At 42.4% G+C, this 24,315-nt stretch overlaps 1 protein-coding gene and 1 long non-coding RNA gene across 3 annotated transcripts in view; one reads left to right on the forward strand and one right to left on the reverse strand.

Moving 5' to 3' along the window:
- Nucleotides 1-24,315, forward strand: part of LOC310689190 — a 606,488-nt gene that overhangs the window by 279,072 nt on the left and 303,101 nt on the right. The window lies entirely within an intron of this gene.
- Nucleotides 16,572-24,315, reverse strand: part of LDLRAD3 (low density lipoprotein receptor class A domain containing 3) — a 123,819-nt gene continuing 116,075 nt past the window's right edge. The window contains exons 5-7 of one of the 2 annotated variants that reach the window (XR_014517058.1): nucleotides 23,424-23,769; nucleotides 20,315-21,249; nucleotides 16,572-20,281 (exon numbers count right to left, since the gene is read on the reverse strand). Coding sequence is in view for 1 of the 2 variants with exons in the window: in XM_083465218.1 (XP_083321344.1) it covers nucleotides 20,988-21,249; nucleotides 23,424-23,769 (608 nt within the window). In the remaining variant the exon portion in view is untranslated. Of the gene's footprint in view, nucleotides 21,250-23,423; nucleotides 23,770-24,315 lie in introns of both variants that reach the window. The other variant, XM_083465218.1, reaches the window with a different exon arrangement.

Raw genomic sequence — 24,315 nt, forward strand, 5'->3', positions numbered from 1 at the left:
TGAATCTTCCGTGGAGAATATATCAGTTTAGATACCCTTCTTCGTTTTGTTTTCAATGCAAACTGTTCATTCATTCTCTCCGTTTTGAACTGTTTAATAAAAGACTGGAATTTGAACTTTGGAGGTAACTCGGTACTTTGTTCATTCAGGATCTGACTCTCTCATTTGCCTAATCGGTTGTCCATGCTGCATGCTTTTAAGGAGAATTAAAGGCAACCTGCTAACAGGTTTACCCCCTTCTCCACACATTTGGTTTCAGATTCAGAAGAGTCAACATGGTGGCAGCAGCGATGGAATTCAGAAGCAAACTTCTCTCATTCTGTTCTACCTCGCAAGAGTGTGCCCTTTCTCTTATACTTGAAGGAGGACTCAAATGTAATTTCCTTCAGCTAGTAAATACAGTGGTTTTTTTAGGAAATCATATTTTCTCAGGGCTCAGTAACAACATTTCATTGCTGGAAAAATGTGTTCCCTCCTGTAGCATGGGGATTAACAGATTGACAACAAAAGTGGATTTTGTGTGTCCTTATGGTAGCTAAGAGACTTAGACTTTGAGCCTGGAAGGATAAATACCCACTGTCTATTGTGCCATGGTCTGAGGGCCTCACTGCCCTGGCGACATTGAAACATCATTTAGGCATCAATTTCATGCGGATACCTATTGGACATCTGGGGGGCTTATATGAACTTTTCTGTTTAAGATTTGTGCACTGATGGGCATCATGTCTGCAATGTGAACTGGCAGTAGTCTACTGCTTTTAATAGTACTATTTGCATCTTACATTTTTCCCCCTCTTCCTCCTTTCTCTCCTTTCATTTTATTCCACGTTTCTCCTTGTTAATTTTACAAATAAAAAAAATTAATAAAGTGATCCATCCCTTTGTAATTAGCACAGCATGGGCTATCATCATGCGAATATCAAGGACTCTTCCCATCCTGCAGCCGACTGGTTGATCCACTATGGGACATGAGCCACTTAAACATATATTAGGGGGTGTGCATTGGCTATGCGTACCTCAAATTACAAGGCAAGGTGGGGTGATTCAGGGAAGGTTTTCACATTTCTTTTTTTTAAAAAAAACAAACAAACAATTTTATAGGATGGTTCTCACATTTCTGAACTGGATCCCTAAGCTTCTGAGTGGTTCTGTGACTTTGTTTCTCAAAACATTGAACTACTGACACCCTCCACAAAGAAAGGAAAGCAAACTGAAAGGAGAAATGTCCAGAGCTCAATGATCATTCTTCATTATGACAGAAAGACCTACCAGTAGTTTTTAATCCTAGTGAATTATTTTCTAGTGCACTCCAAGCATAGTGATTTGGGTGGAGAGAGAGTAAAATCTGCTTGGTTTTTTTGCATAGGACTTGCCGATCAGAAGGTCGGCGGTTTGAATCCTGCGACGGGGTGAGCTCCCGTTGCTCAGTCCCAGCTCCTGCCAACCTAGCAGTTCGAAAGCATGTCAAAGTGCAAGTAGATAAATAGGTACCGCTCCAGCAGGAAGGTAAATGGTGTTTCTGTGCGCTGCTCTGGTTTGCCAGAAGCGGCTTAGTCATGCTGGCCTCATGACCCGGAAGCTGTACACCGGCTCCCTCGGCCAATAAAGTGAGATGAGCACCGCAACCCCAGAGTCGGTCATGACTGGACCTAAAATGGTCAGGGGTCCCTTTACCTTTACCTATGCCTTACCCTATGCAGGTCAGTGGAGTGGTTGTCATTCCCTAAAATGGGATGGGGAGCCCACAGTCTACTACTATTAGGGTTAGAGGAGCCTTGCTGGCAGTGGAGGCTGATCATTATGGCAAAAGAGACTCTTCCTCACCAACCTCAGTCTCCCTCAGGTGACCCCATCTGATTGCCTTCATACAAACAACCAGTCCAGGGGGTGCCATTCGCTGTCAGCTTCTTCCTCCTCAGCTTGGGGGCTTGCAAATTAGAAGCTGCTTGTATCTGAATGAAAATTGCTTTGTCCATATTATGTTGGCATCAATCAAGCACCCATCTCACTTATTTTCAACAGTGAATTTGGGTATCCCCTATCCTGGGGGTGATCTGAACCCTTGCTTAAAACCCCTTGCAGGTATCTGTGTACTTACAATTTGGTACACTTAATTGGAGCAGGTCAGCCCCAATTTTAACCACTTTGGAAAAGGGAGGGAGGAGTTCTAGCCAGCTGGTTCCCCAATATAGTGAATGGGGCACCCACAGCTTTTATATAGAGTGGCTTGGAACCCAGAGCACAGACTGAAGAGGAGAGAACAAAGAGAGTGGCTAAGAAACAGATCAGAATTTTTAGATACATGTACAAGATGAATCTTTGGGCTCATGTGCACCCTTAAAATATATCCTACCTGCTCTATTCAGACTCTGCAGGGCAGTAGTATAAATTGAGAACCAGGAGGTGACCACCTTACAAATCTCTGATACAAAAGGCCCAGTTAATTTTGTTAAATTTCCTGCACCGGAAATGTTTCCGGGTCCATTCCCTGGAAATAAAGGACGGGCCTGCATTTATTCATATAAGTGCTATCAGTATGCATAGTGCTTTACAGTGTGACAGGAAGACAGGTCTCTGTCCCAAGGCACATACAATCTAAAAAGGCAGCCTATGATCCTTGCCCAACTCGACTTTATTAATATTTTAATATCCATTAGGATAGCAGCAGGGTGTTCTTAATCATGATGAATGGGGGTGCCTTAAATGTGATTAATGAGCTGTAGGGTTAATGTGGAGTCTTGACTGACTGAGATTGTCAGACGTGATTAAGGGAAACACCTATCATATCTCCACATCCTTGCTGCTCTCAACGTTTTAAGCCGAACACATTTAGGATGTTAATGAAATTACGATGCGTATTAATATTTTACAATTTCTTTGAGAATGTGAACCATTCCTTCCACTGACCATCCTCACAATGGATCATTAGTTCCTAAATTCACATTAATTTGTTACTTGCAGTTCCCAGTGCCCTCAAGATTTTACCAGAAAAGTTTAATGAATCTGGGGAACTTCAGGACCTGGGCGCCCAGGTTACCCCCCTCGCTCCCTCATTCCCTCGCTCCTCCCTCCCCTTTTCTCTTTCTTCAAACTAGAAATGAGAATACATTTATTTTTAATGGAGAGGTAAGATGAAAGAGAAGCTGCTGCAGATCAGAAGCTGCTACTATTCCATCTAATTAATTTCACCTGAATTTTCAAAGGAAGGAGGGGGGAAAGATCTGAAAATAATTTCAATCCACTTTCTCTGCTCCCCCCCCCCCAACACACACTTCTAGTCATCTTGTGTTTGATGCTCTGCTAATATAGAGGTAGCAGGGATGATTCTTTAATTCCCAAACCCCAAATATATCATCAAAGAGAATTCCTGAAGTCATTTTCTGGCAAACACGAGGTGTTCTGTGTTGTTGTTTTTTTAAAAAAATGTATATTGTCATTATGGATTTAGTGTTTTAATTGTTTTTAAAGGATTTGGTTGTATACCAGATACAGAACTCAAGTTATTGGGCAATTAACAAACAGTTATTTCTTTTATTTATTACAGTATTTTTATACCACTGTATCATCATGTATCAGGGTGGTGTGGAACATAAAACACCATTGAAAACAATATGAATAATCATTCAAGCAACTGGCTAATCGATTGATCAGTCAATAAAAATAAAACAGACACATAGGTCTGTTGGCATGAAAGGGTATTCAAGAGATGCCTCAAGGTCAAAAGCGAAGATCCTTGCCAAATCTCTGCTGGAAGAGCATTCCACAGCATAGGACCAACATCATCCAATTCCTGACTTCTGGTTGAAACTAGTTGGGCCTCTGCAGCATGGGGAACAACTAATAGCGCTGCTTCAGGTGATCTCAGTGATTGGGGTGGGATATAAGGGTTCAGATGGTCCTGGACTCAAGTGCTTCAGGGCTTTGTGTATTGACACAAGAACCTTGAACCTGGCCTGATAGCAAATGTGCAGCCAATGCAGATGTTTTAGCATAGGTAACAAACAAATAAACAAAAATAGTGGACAATAAAGTGATGAGAAGTCTAAAGGTAAAGGACCCCTGGACGGTTAAGTCCAGTCAAAGGCAACTATGGGATTGCGGCGCTCATCTCGCTTTCAGGCCGAGGGAGCCAGCGTTTGTCCACAGACAGCTTTCTAGGTCATGTGGCCAGTGTGACTAAACCGCTTCTGGCTCAACAGAACACTGATGGAAGCCAAAGCGCACGGAAATGACATTTACCTTCCTGCCAGAGCGGTACCTATTTATCTACTTGCACAGGCATGCTTTTGAACTGCTAGGTTGGCAGAAGCCGGGACAGAGCAACCGGAGCTCACCCCATCGCGAGGATTCGAACCGCGACCTTCTGATTGGCAAGCCCAAGAGGCTCAGTGGTTTAGACAACAGCGCCACCTGCATCCTATTGATGCGAAGTCTATCCATGATGTTGTAAGATCTGTGAAAGTCACCACTTAATGTCACTTTAGACCAGAAGTTCCCAAACTAATTTGGCATGCTGCCCCCTTTTCAGAAAAAAAAATTACTCCCCTACCTTCTTTAAGCAAACAAACTGAAAGATGCAGTGATAGATATGTGTTCTTTTGTGTATATATATTTCTACCTATGTCCTATAACAGGCTTCCTCAAACTCGGTCCTCCACATGTTTTGAGACTACAATTCTCATCATCCCTGACCACTGGTACTGCTAGCTAGGGATCATGGGAGTTGTAGGCCAACAAACATCTGGAGGGCTGAGTTTGATGAAGCCTGTCCTAGAACATAGTAAAGCTGAAATCCACTTCCTGGGCCCGGGTGAAGCTGAAAAGGGTTCACCCAAACCCAGGAAAACCCCTCGCCTTCAGCACGACCACCAGATCCAGGGGAGGCATTGTTGCAATCCTGTAACGGTGCTCAACTTGGTGGTAGGCGTCATTACACAGCAGATAAAACTTGTACAAATGGTTTTTCAAAATTTTCTTCTTTCTTTATGCTTCCACTGTGCCCATATTTTTATTCAGCACCCTTTAATTGCACCCAAGGCTACTACTGCCTGCCTGGATCATTCCAGCACCTCCCAAGGAGCAGTATTGGCCACTTTGGGAAGTACTGCTTTAATCAGTTGTTGAATACTCATGAACAAACTGACCTTTATGTTGAAACAATGATGCTTGAAACAAAATGGGACCATCAGCTGTGAACCTCAATTGCAATAGTCCCCATGCTAGAGCTCGGGGGAATGTTGTATGAAGCCCATCAGGGCAGGCTGTTTGTTGCCCTGGTATGCATGCAAGGTACAAGTGGACATTGCACAGGTCAGCAGGGCATTGGTTGGCCTGTTGTCCCCAAGGCAAGTTTTTATCCCCCAATTATCAAAGGTTTTTTTTAACCTGTGCAACAACTGGATTAACTTGATTTGCTTTTGTAAAGCTTCCATTAACATGTGATATGCTTCGTTCTGGACCTGAGTGAGTAGTAGCCACGGTGCTCTTCTGTAAATGATATGCCCATTTGTTTAAAGTTCAAGTCACTTTCAGCAATGAACAGACTGTATCAACTGCTAACAAAGCACTTACCACCTTGTGCCTGTTGGAGGAATTTCAAGTCACAGAACCTTAAAATATCATCAGTTTAAAATGTGAGCAGGAGACTCTTTTCAGGGGAAGGGGCACTAGCTTTGAATGACATTTGCAGATTGCAAGCTAAGTAAATGCGCACCACCAGTCAGAGATGTTTGAACTTTAATGCCATCACTGCTTTCAGGAAAATGTGTTTAGATGTCAGAGTGAATATACGTGATCAATTATGACGGGTGGCTTTGGCACAGATACCATTTTCCCTGGCATGGCTTTCTTGCGAATATAAGTGAGATTTCTGTTCAGCAATGTACTAAAGAATGTTTTAACATATGATACAGAAGAATTGCCTGTATTTGGATAGTAATTAATATAATTTGAATCACACAAGGGCTCAAGTACAAGCCAGTTTCAGCATATGTGAAAGACAGGCGCACTTGAGCGTACTGGAAATGGAAAGAGCTGCAGCATAGAGGTGGAGAATCTACTTTGCAGGCAAAAGATCCCAGGTTCAATTTACTAAGTACTACTGCCTAGCAACATTAACTGTAGTTCTGCTTTAAGTTTGTACATTAACTCTACAGATGCATGGTATTTTTTATATATGATATTCATTTCATTGATATGAATATGATAGGGTTGCCATATTTCAAAAGTAAAAACCCAGACACAAAAGTTGTTAAGCTTTTGGCAAAGTTTATGGGATTTTTCTCATTACATTCAGATTTTCCCATGCATTTGCAACCCGGACAGTGCTTCCTGCTATGTCCAGGAAATTCCAGACATGGCAACCCTAGAATATGAACCTTAACGACTCATATTCGTAGTTGCTGAGATTTAGTTATGCCTTTTTTTGCATTTTCACTGGACTGGCACATGGGTCTCTTACTGGCACATATTTATAATCAGTGCTTTTCCCCCAGAAAAAAAGTGCCAGAACTCATCGCCTCAGTCACCAACTCAGACGCTGACACCACCACCATCTTGAAACCAAAACCATGTGACAAGATGCTGGGCTGCACCATCTTATAGGGAGATTCAGATTGCCGCTCCAGCGCCTTCTCTCATTAATGGGGAGCAAAGTGTTTACAGTACATACCCTTCAAGGCTGCAACTTGAAATCCTGCTGTTTTATACCCTCGTTTCTTTGCAGGCGACTCACTGTACGAAGCAGGTATACTTGGCGGGCGCCACCATGCAGCACAGATCCCCCATGTTGCGTATGGCCATGGCAGCATCCAGCTACCGCCACTTTCAGCCTTCAGGCCTGTGCCCCGGCATCAGCCTGGCCTGCGCTGCACCGGTGCCCTTGTGGACAAGCAAGCCTTGACCATTGAGAGCCAGTGTGGTATAGTGGTTAAGAGTGGTAGACTCGTAATCTGGTGAACCTGGTTCGAGTCCCCGCTCCTCCACATGCAGCTGCTGGGTGACCTTGGGCTAGTCACACTTCTCTGAAGTCTCTCAGCCCCACTCACCCCACAGAGTGTTTGTTGTGGAGGAGGAAGGGAAAGGAGAATGTTAGCCGCTTTGAGACTCCTTCGGGTAATGATAAAGCAGAATATCAAATCCAAACTCTTTTTCTTTATCACCATTGCTTCTTTGTATCACGAGGCAGCTGGAGTGCTCCCTCCAGCTTCTGCTGTTGCTGCGCATGCGTTGCTGTTTTGATCTCGCTGAGGCTGTGGTTTTTGTAAACAAAGCAGCACCATCATCTTCAGGAAGGTGGCCTGCAATGGCACCCACCTGAGAACTCAAGAGAAATGTCTCCAGATACACTAACAAAGTTATGTCAGAGTGTATATACCACCCCCCCCCCCAGTTTTAACAGATACAAAAGGATGCAATAGCAATGTATATTGCTTGGATTGTTGACCACAAAGAAAGAGATATTTTGTATCAACACCAATTATGATCTTATGTGTCTTATTATTATTTTATTATTCGGAGGAGGGCGTTTTTTGTTTCTTGACTTGGTTATTTTGCTTGTGTTGTTGAAGGGCTTCTTCCTCTGACTCATTATAAGGCAGCTTCCTATGTTCCCATGTAAAGGGTTCTGCTTATACTGGAGCCGCTATTTTTGAGAATTAAATGTGCTCAGCATTACAGTAATTCAGTTGGCCTTGGTCTGCATGGATCATCCTCACAAAGACCTTTGTTAACTGGAAATTCCATTCAGAGTCGTAAGTGGAATTATTATGGGGATTTTTAAAGAAAGAGATCAGCCAGCCCACAAATCATGTGGGATTGGATGGTGTTGAGTGTGGTATGTTTTCCATCTCTTTTGGCCTTCAAAATAAAGTTTGGATTCTCTGTGACCCATCAAATTTTTATGGGTCTGGTGAAGTTTAGCACTGAGTAAATTTATGTCTTTGGTGAAACAGGAAGCAAAGCTCTGCAAGCTTTTCTCTTCGGTTTTGGAGTCACAACCCTTATCCTTATTGGGTCTGGATTGGCTGAGCATTCAGAAGAACGGAGCTATTGTTCATAAACTAAGCAGATGGCCATGAGGAAGCCCTGTTGTTATATTCGCCTCTAGACATAACTGCAAATCCATAGCAAAGGACTGTAAGGTTCTTCCCTGGCACGGAACTTAGATCCATGCTCAGAAATTCTTTTAAAGGTTTGGGGCCAAGAATGGTTCTGCTTTCAAATAAATGGCTAAAGCTGTCAGGAGAGTTCCACAAAAGACCACATATGGTAGACCCAAAATAACTATCCCTATTAGGGATAGAAGTGGGAAGTGTGGCAAGAAACACATGGGGTGTGGTAAGGAACACCCTGGAATCGGCAAGCAATAGAAAACATGTAGTGACAACTTTTCAATAACCTATGGGATGCACAGCAATGTTAAGAGTGCAACTAATGGCTGATCATAGGCTGAACTTAGAATCGTACACTAGTAGCCAAAATTGTGGAAACCTTTTGGGAAAAGTGTATTTCAGGTTTGATGGCTCATAACACCTGATTGGCTCTCTAAACACTCATGCTCATTGGCTACATTCAAATGAAGGAAAGCAACCTAAGCCAGTTGTGCTTCCTTTTTCTGGTTATTTGGCTATAACTTTTTATATAATACAGTGGTACCTCCGGTTGCGAACTGAATCCATTCCGGAGGTCTGTTTGTAACCAGAAACCGCTCGAAACATGAGGCACACTTTCCCTAATGGTGCCTCCTATTGCTGCCGCGCCGTCGGAGCACGATTTCCTCTCACATCCTGGGGCAAAGTTCACAAGAAGGGGCATCTACTTCCGGGTTAGTGGAGCACGTAACCAGAAGAATTTGTAAGGGGGGCGGTTCGCAACATGAGGTACTATTGTACAGAGAATTGCATTACATTCTTCATTAAATTATTTCCATTGATAATTGTTTTATGGTATTACTCCAAAAAAGTGGTATTATGAGGCATCAAAACTCAGAAATATATTTTTTCCAAAAGGTTTCCACAATTTTGGCCACTAGTGTACAGTTGGAAGGGGTCTTGACTGCCATCTGCTCCAACCCCCTGCTCAGTGTAGGAAATCCAGAGCTAGAGAATGCCCAAGCAATGGATGTCTAGCCTCTGCCTGAAGGCCTCCAACACTCCCCTAGGTAATGGTTGAACCGCTCTTACCATCCAAAAATTGCTCCTAAGGTTCAATAGAAACCCACCCACCTGTATCTTAAACCCATTAGATGACCGTAGCTCAATGGAAGAGTCTCTACTTTGCATTCAGAAGGTCCCTGGTTCAATCCCTGGCGTCTCCAGGAAGTACTAGGAAATATCCCTTCTTTGGAATCCAGAAGAGTTGCTGCCAATTGGTGCAGACAGTACTGACTTAGATGGACCAATGATCTGATTCAGTAGAAGGCTGCTTCCTACGCTCTTTGTCCTATATCTTTGTGACGGCCTTTCAGGTATTTGAAGAACAAGCTGACGACAAACTTTCCAAATGTGTCCTTTGTTTATTAGCAGTGTGGTGCTAACATTTAGAAGATTGGATATCAACAGCTCGGCGACAACAGGAGACACATATAATTAGTCCACAGTCTGTGAAAATCTCACAGGCATCTGCATGTGGTTAGTCCAACACCACTGAGACGCTACATTAATATCAATTAAGCAACCTTAATAACTTTCTTCTTGCAAGCTTCGGATATCGTCTTATAAGGCAAAGGATCAATGCAGGCTGTATCAATTCCAGACAAGCTTTCAGGGCCAGTGGAGCGACTTCTTGCTTGCATCAAACTCCTTTGATGCTGTGGGTCTGTCTTTTGTGTTGATGCAGATGCTGTCAGTGGACAATAACTATGAAAAGTCTGCTTTTTCTGACTGACTTAAGAGAGACACAGCAATTTGGGGGCAGAAAAAAGAGATTAGAGACTATTCTTGAACAATAGTAATTTGATTCTTCCCTTGATTGGCCTCTGCTGACAAAATAAGGTCACATTTAAATTACATGGCTTCCCCCAAAGAATTTTGGGAACAGTAGTGCCTCACAGAGCTATAATTCCTACCAGCCCTAACAAACTACAGTTCCCACTTGTCTCTGGTGGATGTAATGTGTTTTAAATGTGCTTCAGATGGATGGTGTGTATGCAGCCCAACATCTAATAACCAAAATATAGGTGAGATTGATGAAGCCAACTGCAAATGGACTCCTGATGTTCCTGATTTTGAGATTTCTTGTGCTACCTAAAGCAAACTAGAGATGATTCTAAGGCTCTTTTATCTCCCTGTTTATGATAATGGAAATTAACTGCACTTGTGGCTTCCATAAAGCTTGTTTAAGACCTAAACATCTGAAAGGGGAACTTGAAGGATGAATGGTAGACTATAGGTCTGTCAAAAGCTAGTAAACCATTGTGTATATATCTCCTGTTTCCAGAAAGTCTGGTTATAGAGCAATAATAGGAGGGTTAATAAAGCTCTAGATTAACTTCAAGCTATTACGGGCACCTGTGAGAAATATTTTTCGGTTTTAGAGAGGTTTATTTTCTTTTCTTTTTTAAAAGCAAAGACACATCTAGTGTACAACCTATTAGGAATTTCTGATACACAAGCTATATTGAAATGAATGTGAGTGCAATAGAAACCATTTTTGTGCTTGGCTGCTTATGTCCATTTCAAAAAGTTCCTTGCAGGAGAAGGTCCTGATGGATTGTTCCCATTACTATTATTGCAAGGCCAATGTATTCATAGTGGTAGGTGGCACCTGCGATTAAAATGAAGGCTATTTGCTTTGTTAAAAAATAAAAACTTGTCTTAGTTGAAATGAGGGCAAGACATCTTGTTATTGAGTTAACAAACTGATGGCCATACTTTTGCTACTGAACGATTCGTCACACTTAAATACAGAGGATTTGCAGGTCACAGTAAGAACTTCTGCTATGGCCAGCAAATGGGATATGGAGCTTTATCTACCTTAAGGCCACTAGTTTAAAGCAGTTACTCTTTCCAAGCCATTGAAAGTTAAAAGTTATTCTGAAGTGATTTTCACATTGTAGAACTACAATTGGATTTTAATGGTTTTCCTTTCTAGGCGGCTTTCAGGTGATGCCAAGAGGGCTTTGGGATGTCATACCTACTGTATCGAGATGACCTTAAGCATTGGGCCCTGTGAGTATTCACCATCATTTGGCCAATGACTTTAATACTGTGCTGTTCAATGCTGAGATCAATGGCATTAAACCTCTTTTAGCTACACTTCCCATACTGACTTCTCTAAGAATCAGAGCCCGATGTTTATCAGCACAATATGGCTGCAGCTTCCCTGCAACGCTTGAGTGTCACGAAATGGATCATAAAAGGAGGATGGCGCTAACATTGGAGCCCTCAACGCAATCTACCCATTGGATGCAACTCTCTAATTGGATCCTTCCAGCAAAAATGCCAATGGCTACCGCTATTGGCAGTATTTACCTTAATGAATTAGCACTCAGGCATGACAAAGAAGTCTCTTGAAGAAAAACATGCTCTGGATTGCACTTGTAACTACAGTATTCACATAGACCAAATATATAAAGGAAGCCACAGTGGCATCAGTATCCATAGGCAGCCTAAGGATGCTGCATGTGGTTCACTGAATACATTTGGCATTGGACCATCTTCTCTGCTTTTACTTTCAAGTTGTATGAAATAGTCCAACAGCCCTACATGACTGAGGTTGAGATTTATGTCTGCATCCGTTCCATCTCTTCCAAGCTGCCCTGCCTGCTAAATAGCCAAACTAGCCCCTACCAGGCTGCAGATGGATCCTCAACAGCCCCACCAACCCTGGCCCCAAAGTCTCTTTCCGATAACCTTGACTGGCTTTTTCCAGACAAGAGGTGCATTGCTTAATAAGTGACTATCCTAGTCTAGATTCAAACTTATGTGCACTGGAAAAACACATCAGAGAAGGCTGGGTTTGACATTTCCCCCTGACAGGTTTGTTTGTTTGAAGTCCAGGGAGTTTGTTTCCAGGGGGAACTTGATAGATAAGATAAACTTTATTCGCACTAGCCAATGGCCATAGCAACATAAAACAAGCAATATATACAAAAAAGAGAGACAACAATGGGTAAAAAGGACAATCAAATGACCAAGATTATCGTTCAGATAGTGGCCCTTAATCTCAGTGCACCCTCGATTCCAGGGGGAATATGTAATATGCAACCTCCCTGCCTGATGTAAGTGCCACAACCCAGCAAAAATATTACTGGAATGGATCATTACTTTCATTGCATTACTCTCAGACAATGAAATAATATCTGAACACTTGCCACCAAATTTGGATGATACCACTGAAACACAAAGAGCATTGTGAGGCTCTTCACATGGGGCTAAAAGGACGACACCTTAAACATTAAACAAAACCAAAACAAAGATCTAGCCTTAACGAAAGGAGAAAGCAGAATTTAAAAAAGTATACAAAAATAGTGCGTGATTTAGAATTTAGCTTAGAAAAATAGGAAGCTGCCTTATACTGCCAGACCATTGGTCCATCCAGGTCCGGGTTGTCCACTTTGAGTGGCAGTGGTTCTCCAGGGCTTCTGGCAGGAAGTCTCTCCCAGCTCTGTTTGAATGAATAAAAAGGTTAAAGGGGAAAGTATGCAATCTGTCTTCATGCATTCTAACATCACTCAAGTGACACAAATGCCACAATGCTTTTACCCCTTCTTAAAAGTGGACCATTCAAGTCTCTTTGGGGCACTTTGGTAAAGCTACTGGTATATAACTGTACCTTGGTCTGTGTTCTGTTGTTAAACAGATTATTACTTCCTCTGGTATTGTTGATGAATAAGTGTACACAATTTAAAAATAAAATAATCCTCGCCTTTGATTTTAAAAGTGATATTTAATAAAGGGCTTTAAATTTTCCTTGCGAAAGCATTCCCTTGATTTACTGGCAATCAATAAACCATCTTTCCAGAGAATCCAGCACATCAAAGCTTGCGGGACTTTCGGCACTTTTGACTGACAGGTAATCTAACCTGAAATATTATATTGATTGGGAGCAGCTTTCTAGATGTAACTTGAATAGCTCATCGGTATACAATGCTGAGCTTATCACATGGAATGTAACCATCACAGCTTAAAAAAGCAAAAGTGAAATATATAATTTGCAAATGTCCAAACTGAATCATCAAGTAAGACTCACCCAAACGTCTGGCACTCTCCCATTTTATTATGTTATCAGCACAGGTCAAACAGTTACATATTCAGCAGTATTAGGAAGCCTAGTTGATGGTATAGCATCAAATAGTTTCTCAACGAAAAGAGAGATGTCTGCAATACTCCAAGCTATATTGCAAAAAAGCCAGCCAGGTATATTACCAGAGATCACAGGGGGATCATCTCTCCACCCCCTGCCATTTCACACCACATAGCTAGCTTCAGGAACTGGTTTCTGGCCAACCAGGACCAGCTCTGCCATTAGGCAGCTTGCAGAGGAGAGAAGAAGGGAACATGTTACCTAGGTCCAGAAATCCGAGGCATTCTAACCTGGGCTGAGGGAGAGAAATGATGCTGAACTCTGTAGCTCATGTTTGAAAACATTTCTGCATACAGTGGTACCTCAGGTTAAGAACTTAATTCGTTCTGGAGGTCCGTTCTTAACCTGAAACCGTTCTTAACCTGAGCTACCACTTAAGCTAATGAGGCCTCCTGCTGCCGGCCATGCTGCCACCACGCGATTTCTGTTCTCATCCTGAAGCAAAGTTCTTAACCCGAGGTACTATTTCTGTACCCGAGGTACAGGTGTCTGTAACCTGAAGCATCCGTAACCCAAGGTACCACTGTACTTATTTTCCCACATCTCCATGAGTTGTCAAAATTGGAGGAAATTTGCATAAATCAGGGAAGTATTGTAACCAGCCAGTGTAGACAATACAGAGCTAAATGGACCAATGGTCTAAGGCGATTTCCCATGTTCTTATGTGAATAGATCACCCGAGACAAAAAATAAAATAAAAATGCTACCTGACTTTTGCAGCTACTACCTACGGTGGCTATGCTCTCCCTCCACAGGTTGGAGACAGAAATGCTTCTGAATACCAGTGGCTGAAAACCGCAGGAGGCGTGCTCAAATCCTGCTTGCTAGTTTCTCAAAGGCACCTGGTTGGTTGCTGTCAGAACAACTTGTGGGGCTAGAGGGGTCAATGGCCTAATCCTTCTGGCTCTTCTTATGTTCTTATTTGTAGGCTGTACAAGTGAAGCACCATTTCGGTAAGCTTCTTGGGGAGCAGGAAGACTGCTTGAGGTTTTCAAGGCTTAGCTTAGGAGTGATGGGAAGGGTGTTGTTTTTTGCATGTGTTCTTGTGGTGCTAAAACTCAATCTCTCGGTGTGTTGCCATCCAACACGCCCCATTAAGCTGGATGTTTTTTACATCATGATGTTGCATCGTTTCAGAAGCTTGGTGGCGGTCCCCACCCCTCAAAATTGCTGAAATGTTCCATTTCTCTTCTGCTACCTGCAAATGTAAAGCAACGCTGGAAAATGGCATTTTAGACCAGGTTTAAAAGCTCCAAACACGCCAGTGAATATTAGATTCTGCTAAGTTATAATTCACCAGGAGACAGAGAAAAAAAAAGAGGCGCATTTGCAGACAAGTCAGCAAAACTGGAACTCGGAGCCATTACTGTGCAATCAAGCAAACAACAAAAGCCTTATTATTTCTGAACTTTCCTTTCCATCAAGATGTTTCCTCCCCAAATTATTTCACTGCAGAAGTTTTGATTAAAAACATTTCTTGCCCTTATGTACAGCGTATGATGAAAGAGACAATTAAAGGAGTTTCGTTGCACATAATGAAGTCCTGAATCTGACAGGGGCCATCAGGGGGCAAGGCTGAGAGCTAATAAAGGCAAAAGAACACGCGGCTTCAGGCTGCCTTTGTGACAATAACGTGAGGCTCAGAAAACTGGAAAGCAAAATAAAGGCGACTTCTCTGCATTTTGCAGCTAACTTAGATTAATTTCCTTTCGCCACTCACAAACAGCTTTAAGAAAGATCAACATTTTTAAGAGATTTAATGATGCTGAACAATAACAACCCCAAAATAACATGTTAAATGTACAAAGTATACATCAGAACTCAGCCAAGCTGCTGCTGCTGACCTTCCAATATTGTGAAAATGGTCCAAGCTATATAATGAGCTGACAAAAGTGACAACAAACCAGACTATAATTTGAAACATTTCCAGTTTTTGGCAGGTAACATTAGCCAGGCATGGGTTTAAAATCTCCAACTTCCTACTTTGTTTCTTATATAAAACTGGGAGAGCAAAGTGCAAATGAAAACCAAGCCGATTTAAATGGGGGGGGACTGTCTCCATGGGATGGAGAGAATGGAAAATAAAAGGGTTCAGGGGATAAAATTCTCAGCGTTTTCACTTAAGCTGCCAATACACCAATCAAACGTAGCTAGTGAAACTCTGAGCTGCAATATGAGTCTTGTAGGGAGGACTGAATTCACCCTGCATTTGCATTCCTTGAAAAGGAGGCCTGAACCAAAACTGTAGCTGGCAGCTTGCAGTACACATTGAATGTTACACTTGAGAGTGGATATTTCCTGGTGTGCTGCTTCCTTTAAGTACCAGGACTCTTGTGGAAAGGCAATGGAAGAGACTCAAGACCAGGGGTAGACAACCTAAGGCCCATGGGCTGGATGCGACCCAATCGCCTTCTCAATCTGGCCCGCGGATGGTCCGGGAATCAGGGTGTTTTTACATGAGTAGAATGTGTCCTTTTATTTAAAATGCATCTCTGGGTTCTTTTGTGGGGCCTGCCTGGTGTTTTTACATGAGTAGAATATGTGCTTTTATTTAAAATGCATCTCTGGGTTCTTTGTGGGGCATAGGAATTCATTAATTTCCCCCCAAAAAATATAGTCCGGCCCACCACATGCTCTGAGGGATGGTGGACCGGCCCACAGCTGAAAAAGGTTGCTGACCCCTGCTCAAGACTGTGTACACACCACACGTTTTTAAGTGCCCTCCCCCCCCGAATCCTGGGAACTATAGTTTCTGAAGGGTCCTGTGTGGTGGTTTCGGCTAAGGAAGGAAGTTACTGCTGTCCACAGCCATCTCTTTTATGCCCAGCTGCACCCTGGATGCAACGGCATTGTATACTTAGATACAATTCAGTTTTAAAAAGTTCAAAGTACAAATTGAGTTTAGAGACTTCATACAGGTTTAATGCCATAATTCCAGTTGAAAAGATGCAATGCTCTTTTTAACTGGATAAACACCCCACCTTCTCAATCACACTGCTGCTACTGCACCTTCTCAAGCAAGGCGCAAGGGACCTGGCTTTTGTTTTTTTAGACTACATTCTTCAAAGGCAAAAGGATGAAATGAATTGCCATTACTGAGCTGGGCACTTCTGAGGCTACCAAGAGGCTAATCTAAGCCAAAGTTGGAAGAACCTTTAAAATGTATGATATGCTGGCCACAACCTGAAGCAGTATCTGAAGATATGCTATAATAGCCTCTTCTGGCCACAAACTTCAGATCTTTAAAAAAGGAGGGGAAAACTGGAGACGTATTCAAAAGCAGTTTAATGTTTCTCAGGACCACTACAACAAAGAAGAAACAGAGCACCGAAGAAACCCTCTAAATGTGGAGTTTCTGCTAAGAATATAACTTACAAGACCTGCCGAATCACGGCCAATATCTCTCTATGATCATATAAAGAGTTTACCGGTAATTTGTAACCGGGGAGGGCATAATGGAGAAAGCACCTTCTCAAGAGGCAAGGAGTAAGATGCAGAGGCTGATAGTGGAGGCTCAGCTGCCTCAGGGCATGTCTGTACCAGATCTGTTTTATTTGCAAGATTTCTAGGGCACTTTTTAGCAACTGCTCCCAAAGTGATGTACAGACAATTCTATAAAGCCTGTGAAAATCACAATTTAAAGTTAATGTAAAAGTAATACAGCCAATGGCTAGCAATGAAACATTTTTATAAACACGAATCTCTATGATCTGACAGTGAAAATAGCACAAGGCTGTCTCCACATCAAGTTTCCCAGAACTGATCAATAATCTGTTTCCTATTTCCGCTGTATGGAACTTAAGTCCCTTTCAGATTTTAAAAAACGTCCATACAAATGGACACATACAGAGGGTGCACATAAGGAACCTAAACGTAAGAGAGAAGGGCTGTAGCTTCCATTATATTTTTTTTCCTATGTACAATATGTTCTTTGGGGGGGGGGGAAGCATTGGGTTTTGTGTGCTCCCCCTGTATTTTGAAGCTGTACAGCTCAGATATGTTTGCCATCTCATTTAATTAAGCTAAAGCCACAGCAAAACAGTGGGTGTCCATTCAGTGACAAAGCCTGACTTGCTCATGCAGCAGTTTCATCTTTAAAATAATGAGGGCAATTCCGCAGATTTGAGACAAACTCAATATTTTAGTAACAGGCAATAAAAGCAATACACAGCTAAAAATCAGAAGCTGCAACTTGATTGCCATTTTAATTTTTGCTGCCCAATATTAAACTTCTTTTAGGGTAAAGTTTTGGTGAAGTTTTGAACTATTCGTTTGGCGATTATTTCTCGTAAACCACTTAGAGGATTGACTTACAATCAAGAGGTATATAAGCATTGTTAAATAAAATAAAATGAATAAATACTCCATTTTTATTCCTGGGAACCAAAATACATTTCTATTATTTATATCAGAGGTGGGCAGAAGGTAGATCAGTATCTATTGGTTGATTGCCAAGAAAACTCTTCCACACCATTAAATTAAGACTGCTGAAATGAGGGATATGGGGGGTGGGGGTATAACCAGGAATGGATTTTTGTGTGAAGGGGGGAAGGACTGTGAACTCATCAGCTCAGTTCTGGGACTCAAAACAAGTCCCTGGGCTCAGCAGCTGCTCAGGTGCACCATGTTCTTTAATTCTATGTGTAAGCAGGGCTTTTTTCAGCTGGAACTTGCTGCAACTCAGTGGATGCCATTGTCATTATAAGAGAACAAGGGGTGAGTTCTAGAAAAATAGCACTGAGTGGAAGTCTTTTGTGCCCGACTCCAATGCGTGGATCTTGGGAGTTTTAGTAAAATGAAAAGTAGATCTTGCACACCTTAAGTCTGCTCACCCATGTTTTGCTGGATTGCATCCCTATTTGGAATATAACCACCAGAATGTGAACTTTTATTCCTGGAATATGCACTGCCCCACTGATAGAAATGAACATGTATTAGACTAGGGATGTGGAACCTGCACCCTTTCAAATGTTGTTGGAGTCCAAGTGCCATCAGACCTAGCCAGCAAAAAAATATATCTGGTGGGTCAAAGGTATTTCCCTGTATTAGACAAATACTACTGACTGGGATCTGAAGTTCCTCGTGGTCATGGAGGCTTCAGGCTTGTGTTTTTTAAAGAGCTGCTCCTATGCCATATCAAACTGAAGGGACAAATATGTGAGAATTAAGAGCAGACAGTAAGAAAATAAAAGAAAACTATACAAGGAATGCCCAAGCCCTTAGGTGTGCCTAAAGTAGCTCTTTGGATCCTGGCTTATATAAATAACTGCAACACTTTAGGAAGAATCTTAGCTAATGCACTGTAGGGGGGAAATGTACTGTTTATGCATTACTATTTAAAATAAGGTTTAAAACCTCATTGTGTGTTAAATTCAGTTATGAAACATTCAAATTCTCAACACTCTTCAAAAGTTATAGCCCCTTCAGGGGTTTAGTGTTACCATAATAGAGGGCATAATTTTAAGATATATGAATATGAAAATAAGGCTGCCTTTGAAGGAAATTTTAACATCTACCAAATGTGCACGGTTCTGAGACATGCTAGTGTATTTGTCCTGTTCCTTGCAGTGAGCTGGAAAAGCACACTATACTCCTATACTGCCCTATTTATACCTAGAATCATAATATGGTAGAGTTGAAAGAGACCCTGAGGATCATCTAGTCCAGGCTTCCTCAACCTCGGCCCTCCAGATGTTTTGAGGACTACAATTCCCATCATCCCTGGCCACTGGTCCTGCTAGCTTGGGATCATGGGAGTTGTAGGCCAAAAACATCTGGAGGGATCTAGTCCAACACCCTGCAAGACAGGAATATACAGCTGTCCCATATAGGGATCAAACCTGCAACCTTGGCGTTATCAGCACCACACTCTAACCAACTGAGCTATCCAGGCTTATTCTTTCTTTTCCTTTTTTTAGTTTTCCAAGGTGGGGGGGAATCCTTTCTTATTTTGACCTGTGGCGGGAGGGAGGGATGCAAACATACAATTAAAAAAAGTATTTATTTTAGAAGTCCAAAACTAAATATTTCAACACAAATGTACAGCCTAAAGAAATGCATTGGGTAAAAGAGGAGACACTGAAGCCAATTAAAGCCTATAAACACAGTATCTTGATTTCATGGGCTGAATGATGCCCAAGTACTGATCATTTTAAAGACTGAGTCACACCATGCAGCAATGTGAGTGTCATGTGTACGCCGGTGTTTGCAGCGGTATGTGCTGTACAGGACAGCTGAATGTTTGCAAGCAGGCAAAGAAAAGAGCTAACATGCCCCTCCACTTTGCATTTATGCCTGAAAATGCTGGTGCGAATGTAGCAAATGAAGCTTGCTGTAGAGAGTGTGAATCATAATTTCATCCAGCAGACACCAAAGAGTGAATGTGATTTCTTTTTTCCCTGTATCAAAACAGTTGTAATTCATAGAGTATCAAAGTTATTTCCTGATGAGCTACAGCTCTGAAATTTGGTACCTGCATATTCCAAGGCACTTCAAATGATAAAAAAGGAAAAGGGGGTAAAAGAGAGGGGAAAATGTCACTTCACTCTCTTAAAATGGGAAATAAAGCATGCCTCTAACTGCAACCAGAAAGATTAATTTTGGCACACATGTAGCCTGAAACACCCTAAAATCTTGAGAGGAGGACAGACATTCATATATCTATCAGAACAGGGGACTCAAAAGGAACCTCCAAATGGTCAAGCCCAGGCACAGGCAAACTCGGCCCTCCAGATGTTTTGGGACTACAACTCCCATCATCCCTGACCACTGGTCCTGTTAGCTGGGGATAATGGAAGTTGTAGTCCCAAAACATCTGGAGGGCTGAGTTTGCCTATGCCTAGTCAAGCCATTCCCACTCTGGATAGGAAGCTGAAATCCCAAGACACAGTAATTATCGCTACAAAACCCTGAAAGAGAAACATCTTAAGAGTCTTAAGCACTGGGGAAAAGGCTGACATAAAGTACTCTGCAACTACTAGATGAGTCTGCAGACTGGCTATTTTGACACCTAACCATCAAAACATGGACATAAAGCTGACCTCAAAATTGGGTTCCGTATTCCAGCACAAAATAAGCACGTCAAACTGGATGTAGCGTAGGTATGTTGGGCTGTTATAGCAGTTCTGCTTCCTCTTCAGGCTTGGATTCCCCTCCCTGCCCCCTTGTGGTGATTCCAGTAGCCCCCAGCAACACAGATCAATACTTGCATAATGCAAGTTTTGTATATTACATACATACTTACAAGACATAAATACACATTTTTTAAAAAATAAAGAAAAAACACATAGAGATGTTTTGAAATGTAGGTATAGATCTAGGCACATGTGCATATATTATATTCTATTCTGACACATGCACATAGTCAATACCCTTGAAATACCTTAAAAGCATGATGTGTTACAGAAAGTCAAAGTTAAATCTGAACTGAAATTCCAGAACTGTTCCCACAAGCTCAAAACAAAACATTGGAGACTAATGTGGCCGAGGCCACTGGTGTCATTCACATTCCCATGAGGCAAAGCTGTTAACGGTGTTTGCAAAGCCCCGGTTTCTTTCAGTGTGGAATGCGCTAGAGAATCTCCCTAATACACTGCAGTCATTGTGTAGAAGAAGTCCAAGTGACCCTGGACTTCTTAGGTCCAGTCCAAGCCCAAGCAGTCGATCCATAAGAATCTTACTGTTTACAGCACTCTGACAGAATCTGAATTGATCAGAGAGTCATTCTGCTCATCTGTAATTTCACACGGTGCGCCACGAGAGTCCATACTGGCAGCGGTGCTTCTCGTTCGACTACTGTCCACAGTCCCTGAACTTCTTGCCCCTGTAGCATCTGTGCTCGCCACACTCCCAGTCCGAGAGCGATATGGAGGGAGTTCTATGTGACTCTGGGATTCTGATTCTGAGGAATAAGGAGGTGGAGGAAGATCAAACCACGGTGGTCTGCTGCAAGGTATAAATGAGACGGCAAATTACTAAAGGTACAAAGAGAACATGAAGTATCTGATTGTTGCTTCAGTGGTACCTTGGTTCTCAAATGCCTTGGTACTCAAACACCTTGGTTCCCAAACACTGAAAACTCGGAAGTAAGTGTTCCGGTTTTCAAACGTTTTTCGGAAGCCAAATGTCCGATGCAGCTGTCGGCTATTGTTTCCGGGGTGCCTGAACCAATCAGAAGCCATGCCTTGGTTTCTGAACATTTTGGAAGTCAAACGTACTTCTGGAATGGATTAAGTTTGAGAACCAAGGTACCACTGTATACCAAGCACACTAACCTTATATGTACTGGAGAAAGGATACCTAGCTACATACATATATTATCTTAGTTGTCAAGCCAGATGTGTATTTGTTTATATACAAATTGTTTTCCATGCAGGAAAACTTGGTTCTGGCTATGCAGAGCACCGATTGACTGACTCCTGGGACATTAAGACTTTAATCTGTCTCATCCATGGGATGATTTTGCAAATCTTAAAAATTTTATTTTGTAAAATGAAAAATTAAAAGTTTAAATGAATACGTTTTAATATGTTTTTAAAAAGTGGACCACCTGCCAGAAAAATGGGGTGCAAGACAGATGGCTGAATCAGCATTCAAAGTGCTTTAAGTACCATCTGTACAATGGGGGGGGGGAGAGAGAGAGCGCTGGGCTTACTTACTCTGTAGCATAACAAGAGAGGATAGCAAGTCCTATATAAATGTAGTTTTGGAAACACTCCAACATGAATAATGCTTGGCGTATATGTGGCAAGCAATATTTAGGACCTTCATTCTCCCGTTCCCCATCCCCCTATATGAAAATGGTAAATGAAATGCACAAGCTGATATTGGGCTACAGAACATTTCATTCTACATGATTCCGGCCATTCTTCCTAGCCCCCGGACAGCAATGAAGAAGAACTGGACTGCTGGCCTAAGTTCAAGGCATGCTGGAAATCTATCAACATTACAAAGCTGCTGCCTGCTGCCACCAATCACCACAATCACTACTGAAGCCATGACGGCCATGGTAGTAAAGCCAAGAAATGAACGAATTGGCTTCCTATTCCTACAAAGCACTGTTGTAGCCACATATCTCCCACAACAGACTGTGGGCAGATAATGTTTTTATTGGGTCAGCGTCTGATGATGCAGCCGGCATGCCAGCAAGTTTCAAGAGCTACATTTTAAAATCTGGGAAATCCAAGGCAAATTTCAAAATAAATACATGAAGTCATTAATTAACTGTTAGTCAACACAATTAACTATGAACAAAGAATCCTACAGGCAAAGTCTTTTACAAAGTGAGTTTTCTTTCTTTTTTCCTTCCTTGCACAATAAATGAGAGCTTTGTGTACTATCTCTTTCAGAGGCTCCAGATGTCTTCTCTCAAGGTAGCACTTCCACACAGAGATGATGCATTCTCCTAAGGCACAAACCTAAGCATTTGTGTCGGGGAAATGCAATTTCCTCTCCCACATGTGGGAATTGCCACTGTGAGTGCGTTTCAGAACAAGGTTTCAAGAACCCCATGGCACTTAGCGATGCCATTAATGGTGAATGACAATTCCCTGCCCCCTTCCTTGTGCGCAACCTTTTGAAAGTTTAATTTTGCTTTGAATTATTTATTCTTTAAAGGTTGAACACTCCCATACTGTACCATTTGAGTGCAAAAGTGCTTGTGTAGCCCCTTAAAGGAAAAATGGCGAACAGGAAGAAAAAGTGGAGTCTGCCTCCCTCCCCCCAACCTCTGGCAACAATGGCCTGCCATTTTGCACATTTTAAAAAATACTTAGTGCTTTGAAAGTTCTGCACTCCCCATTTCCATCAAAAGTGCCTATGACTTTCTTGGTTAAAACAACAACAATGCACAACTCGACTATTATGAGAAAACAGTCTTTCTCATTGTATTCTATAAAAGTGAAGTATTGTTTGTAGAAATAGCACTATACGCCAGCTGTGAGGAACTTTGGCTCTCCCGATGTTGCTGAACTGTAGCTCCCGAAAGATGGGAGTTCTAGTTCAGCAACACCCTATGTTCCCTATGCCTGTGATACACAGAAGTGATGGTGCCACAGAGTTTACAAGCGACAGCTATTCTATACTGGACTAGTGCTGGGACGCATGCTTAGTGCACATACCTTTGGTCTAGTACAGCTTCTGAATAGGATGGTGGGGAGTCCAGGTCTGGTGGCCTGTGGTAGGCCTGGTTGGACATGTATTGGACCCCGTTGTTGACATTGTAGGTGACACTGCACTGGTGTGGGTGGTCGAGGACAACCAGCCGGGAGAGGAGGACGGGGTGCTGCAGTCGATGTACAGGAAGCGTCATGAGGTTGTTGCGCTTTCGCTGGTGGTGCAAAACCAAGGCGAGGAGGGCCACTACCAGCACAAAAATGGCAGAGCTGCCAATGACTGCATAGGTGATGCTGGGATAGAAGATCAGCTGAGGCTCCGAGGTCACATAATTCTGGTCGCTGCCAGCTTCTGCAAGGGAGAGGAAAGGAGAAAGAGAAAATTAGTCCCTGTGGAAGAGAAGTGGCACTTCTGTTCCCTAGCTATATTCTCTGGTAATGTACCGCTGGCTGGCTTCCCACCAAGTTTTCCTCCTCCTTTAGGAAGTGTGGAAAATGAGCTTATCAAGAACATATGCACCCAAAATGGAGACCAGCTGACTGAAATTGCACATTTCCTTTTGCCTGCCTCAGATGTTTCAGCTTTGTGCAGATGTGCTCCATGGCTGTGGAGGGAAAGAAAAGTCAACAGGAAAGACAAGAAGATTTATTTAGCCTTGTATCAGCACTTATGATTTAACTTTTTAGTAAACAGCTGAATGGAAAAAGTCACGTCCCGTTTCCATGTGGTAAGGCTTAAAACAGAATACGTCTTGCCTAAACCCCAGTGCAATGCTAATCCAACTGACAAGCCCACAAAAATTACCAGCTGTCCACTCCTCCCCCCCCCCCAGCTTATCTGTGTGCAGAAAGAAGAGAAAACTTTTGTATAGCTTCCCAGCCTAATTGCCTGGAGGTG

This window comes from Podarcis liolepis (genome assembly GCF_965112155.1).
Source record: "Podarcis liolepis genome assembly, chromosome: 1".
Taxonomy (NCBI): Eukaryota; Metazoa; Chordata; class Lepidosauria; order Squamata; family Lacertidae; genus Podarcis; species Podarcis liolepis.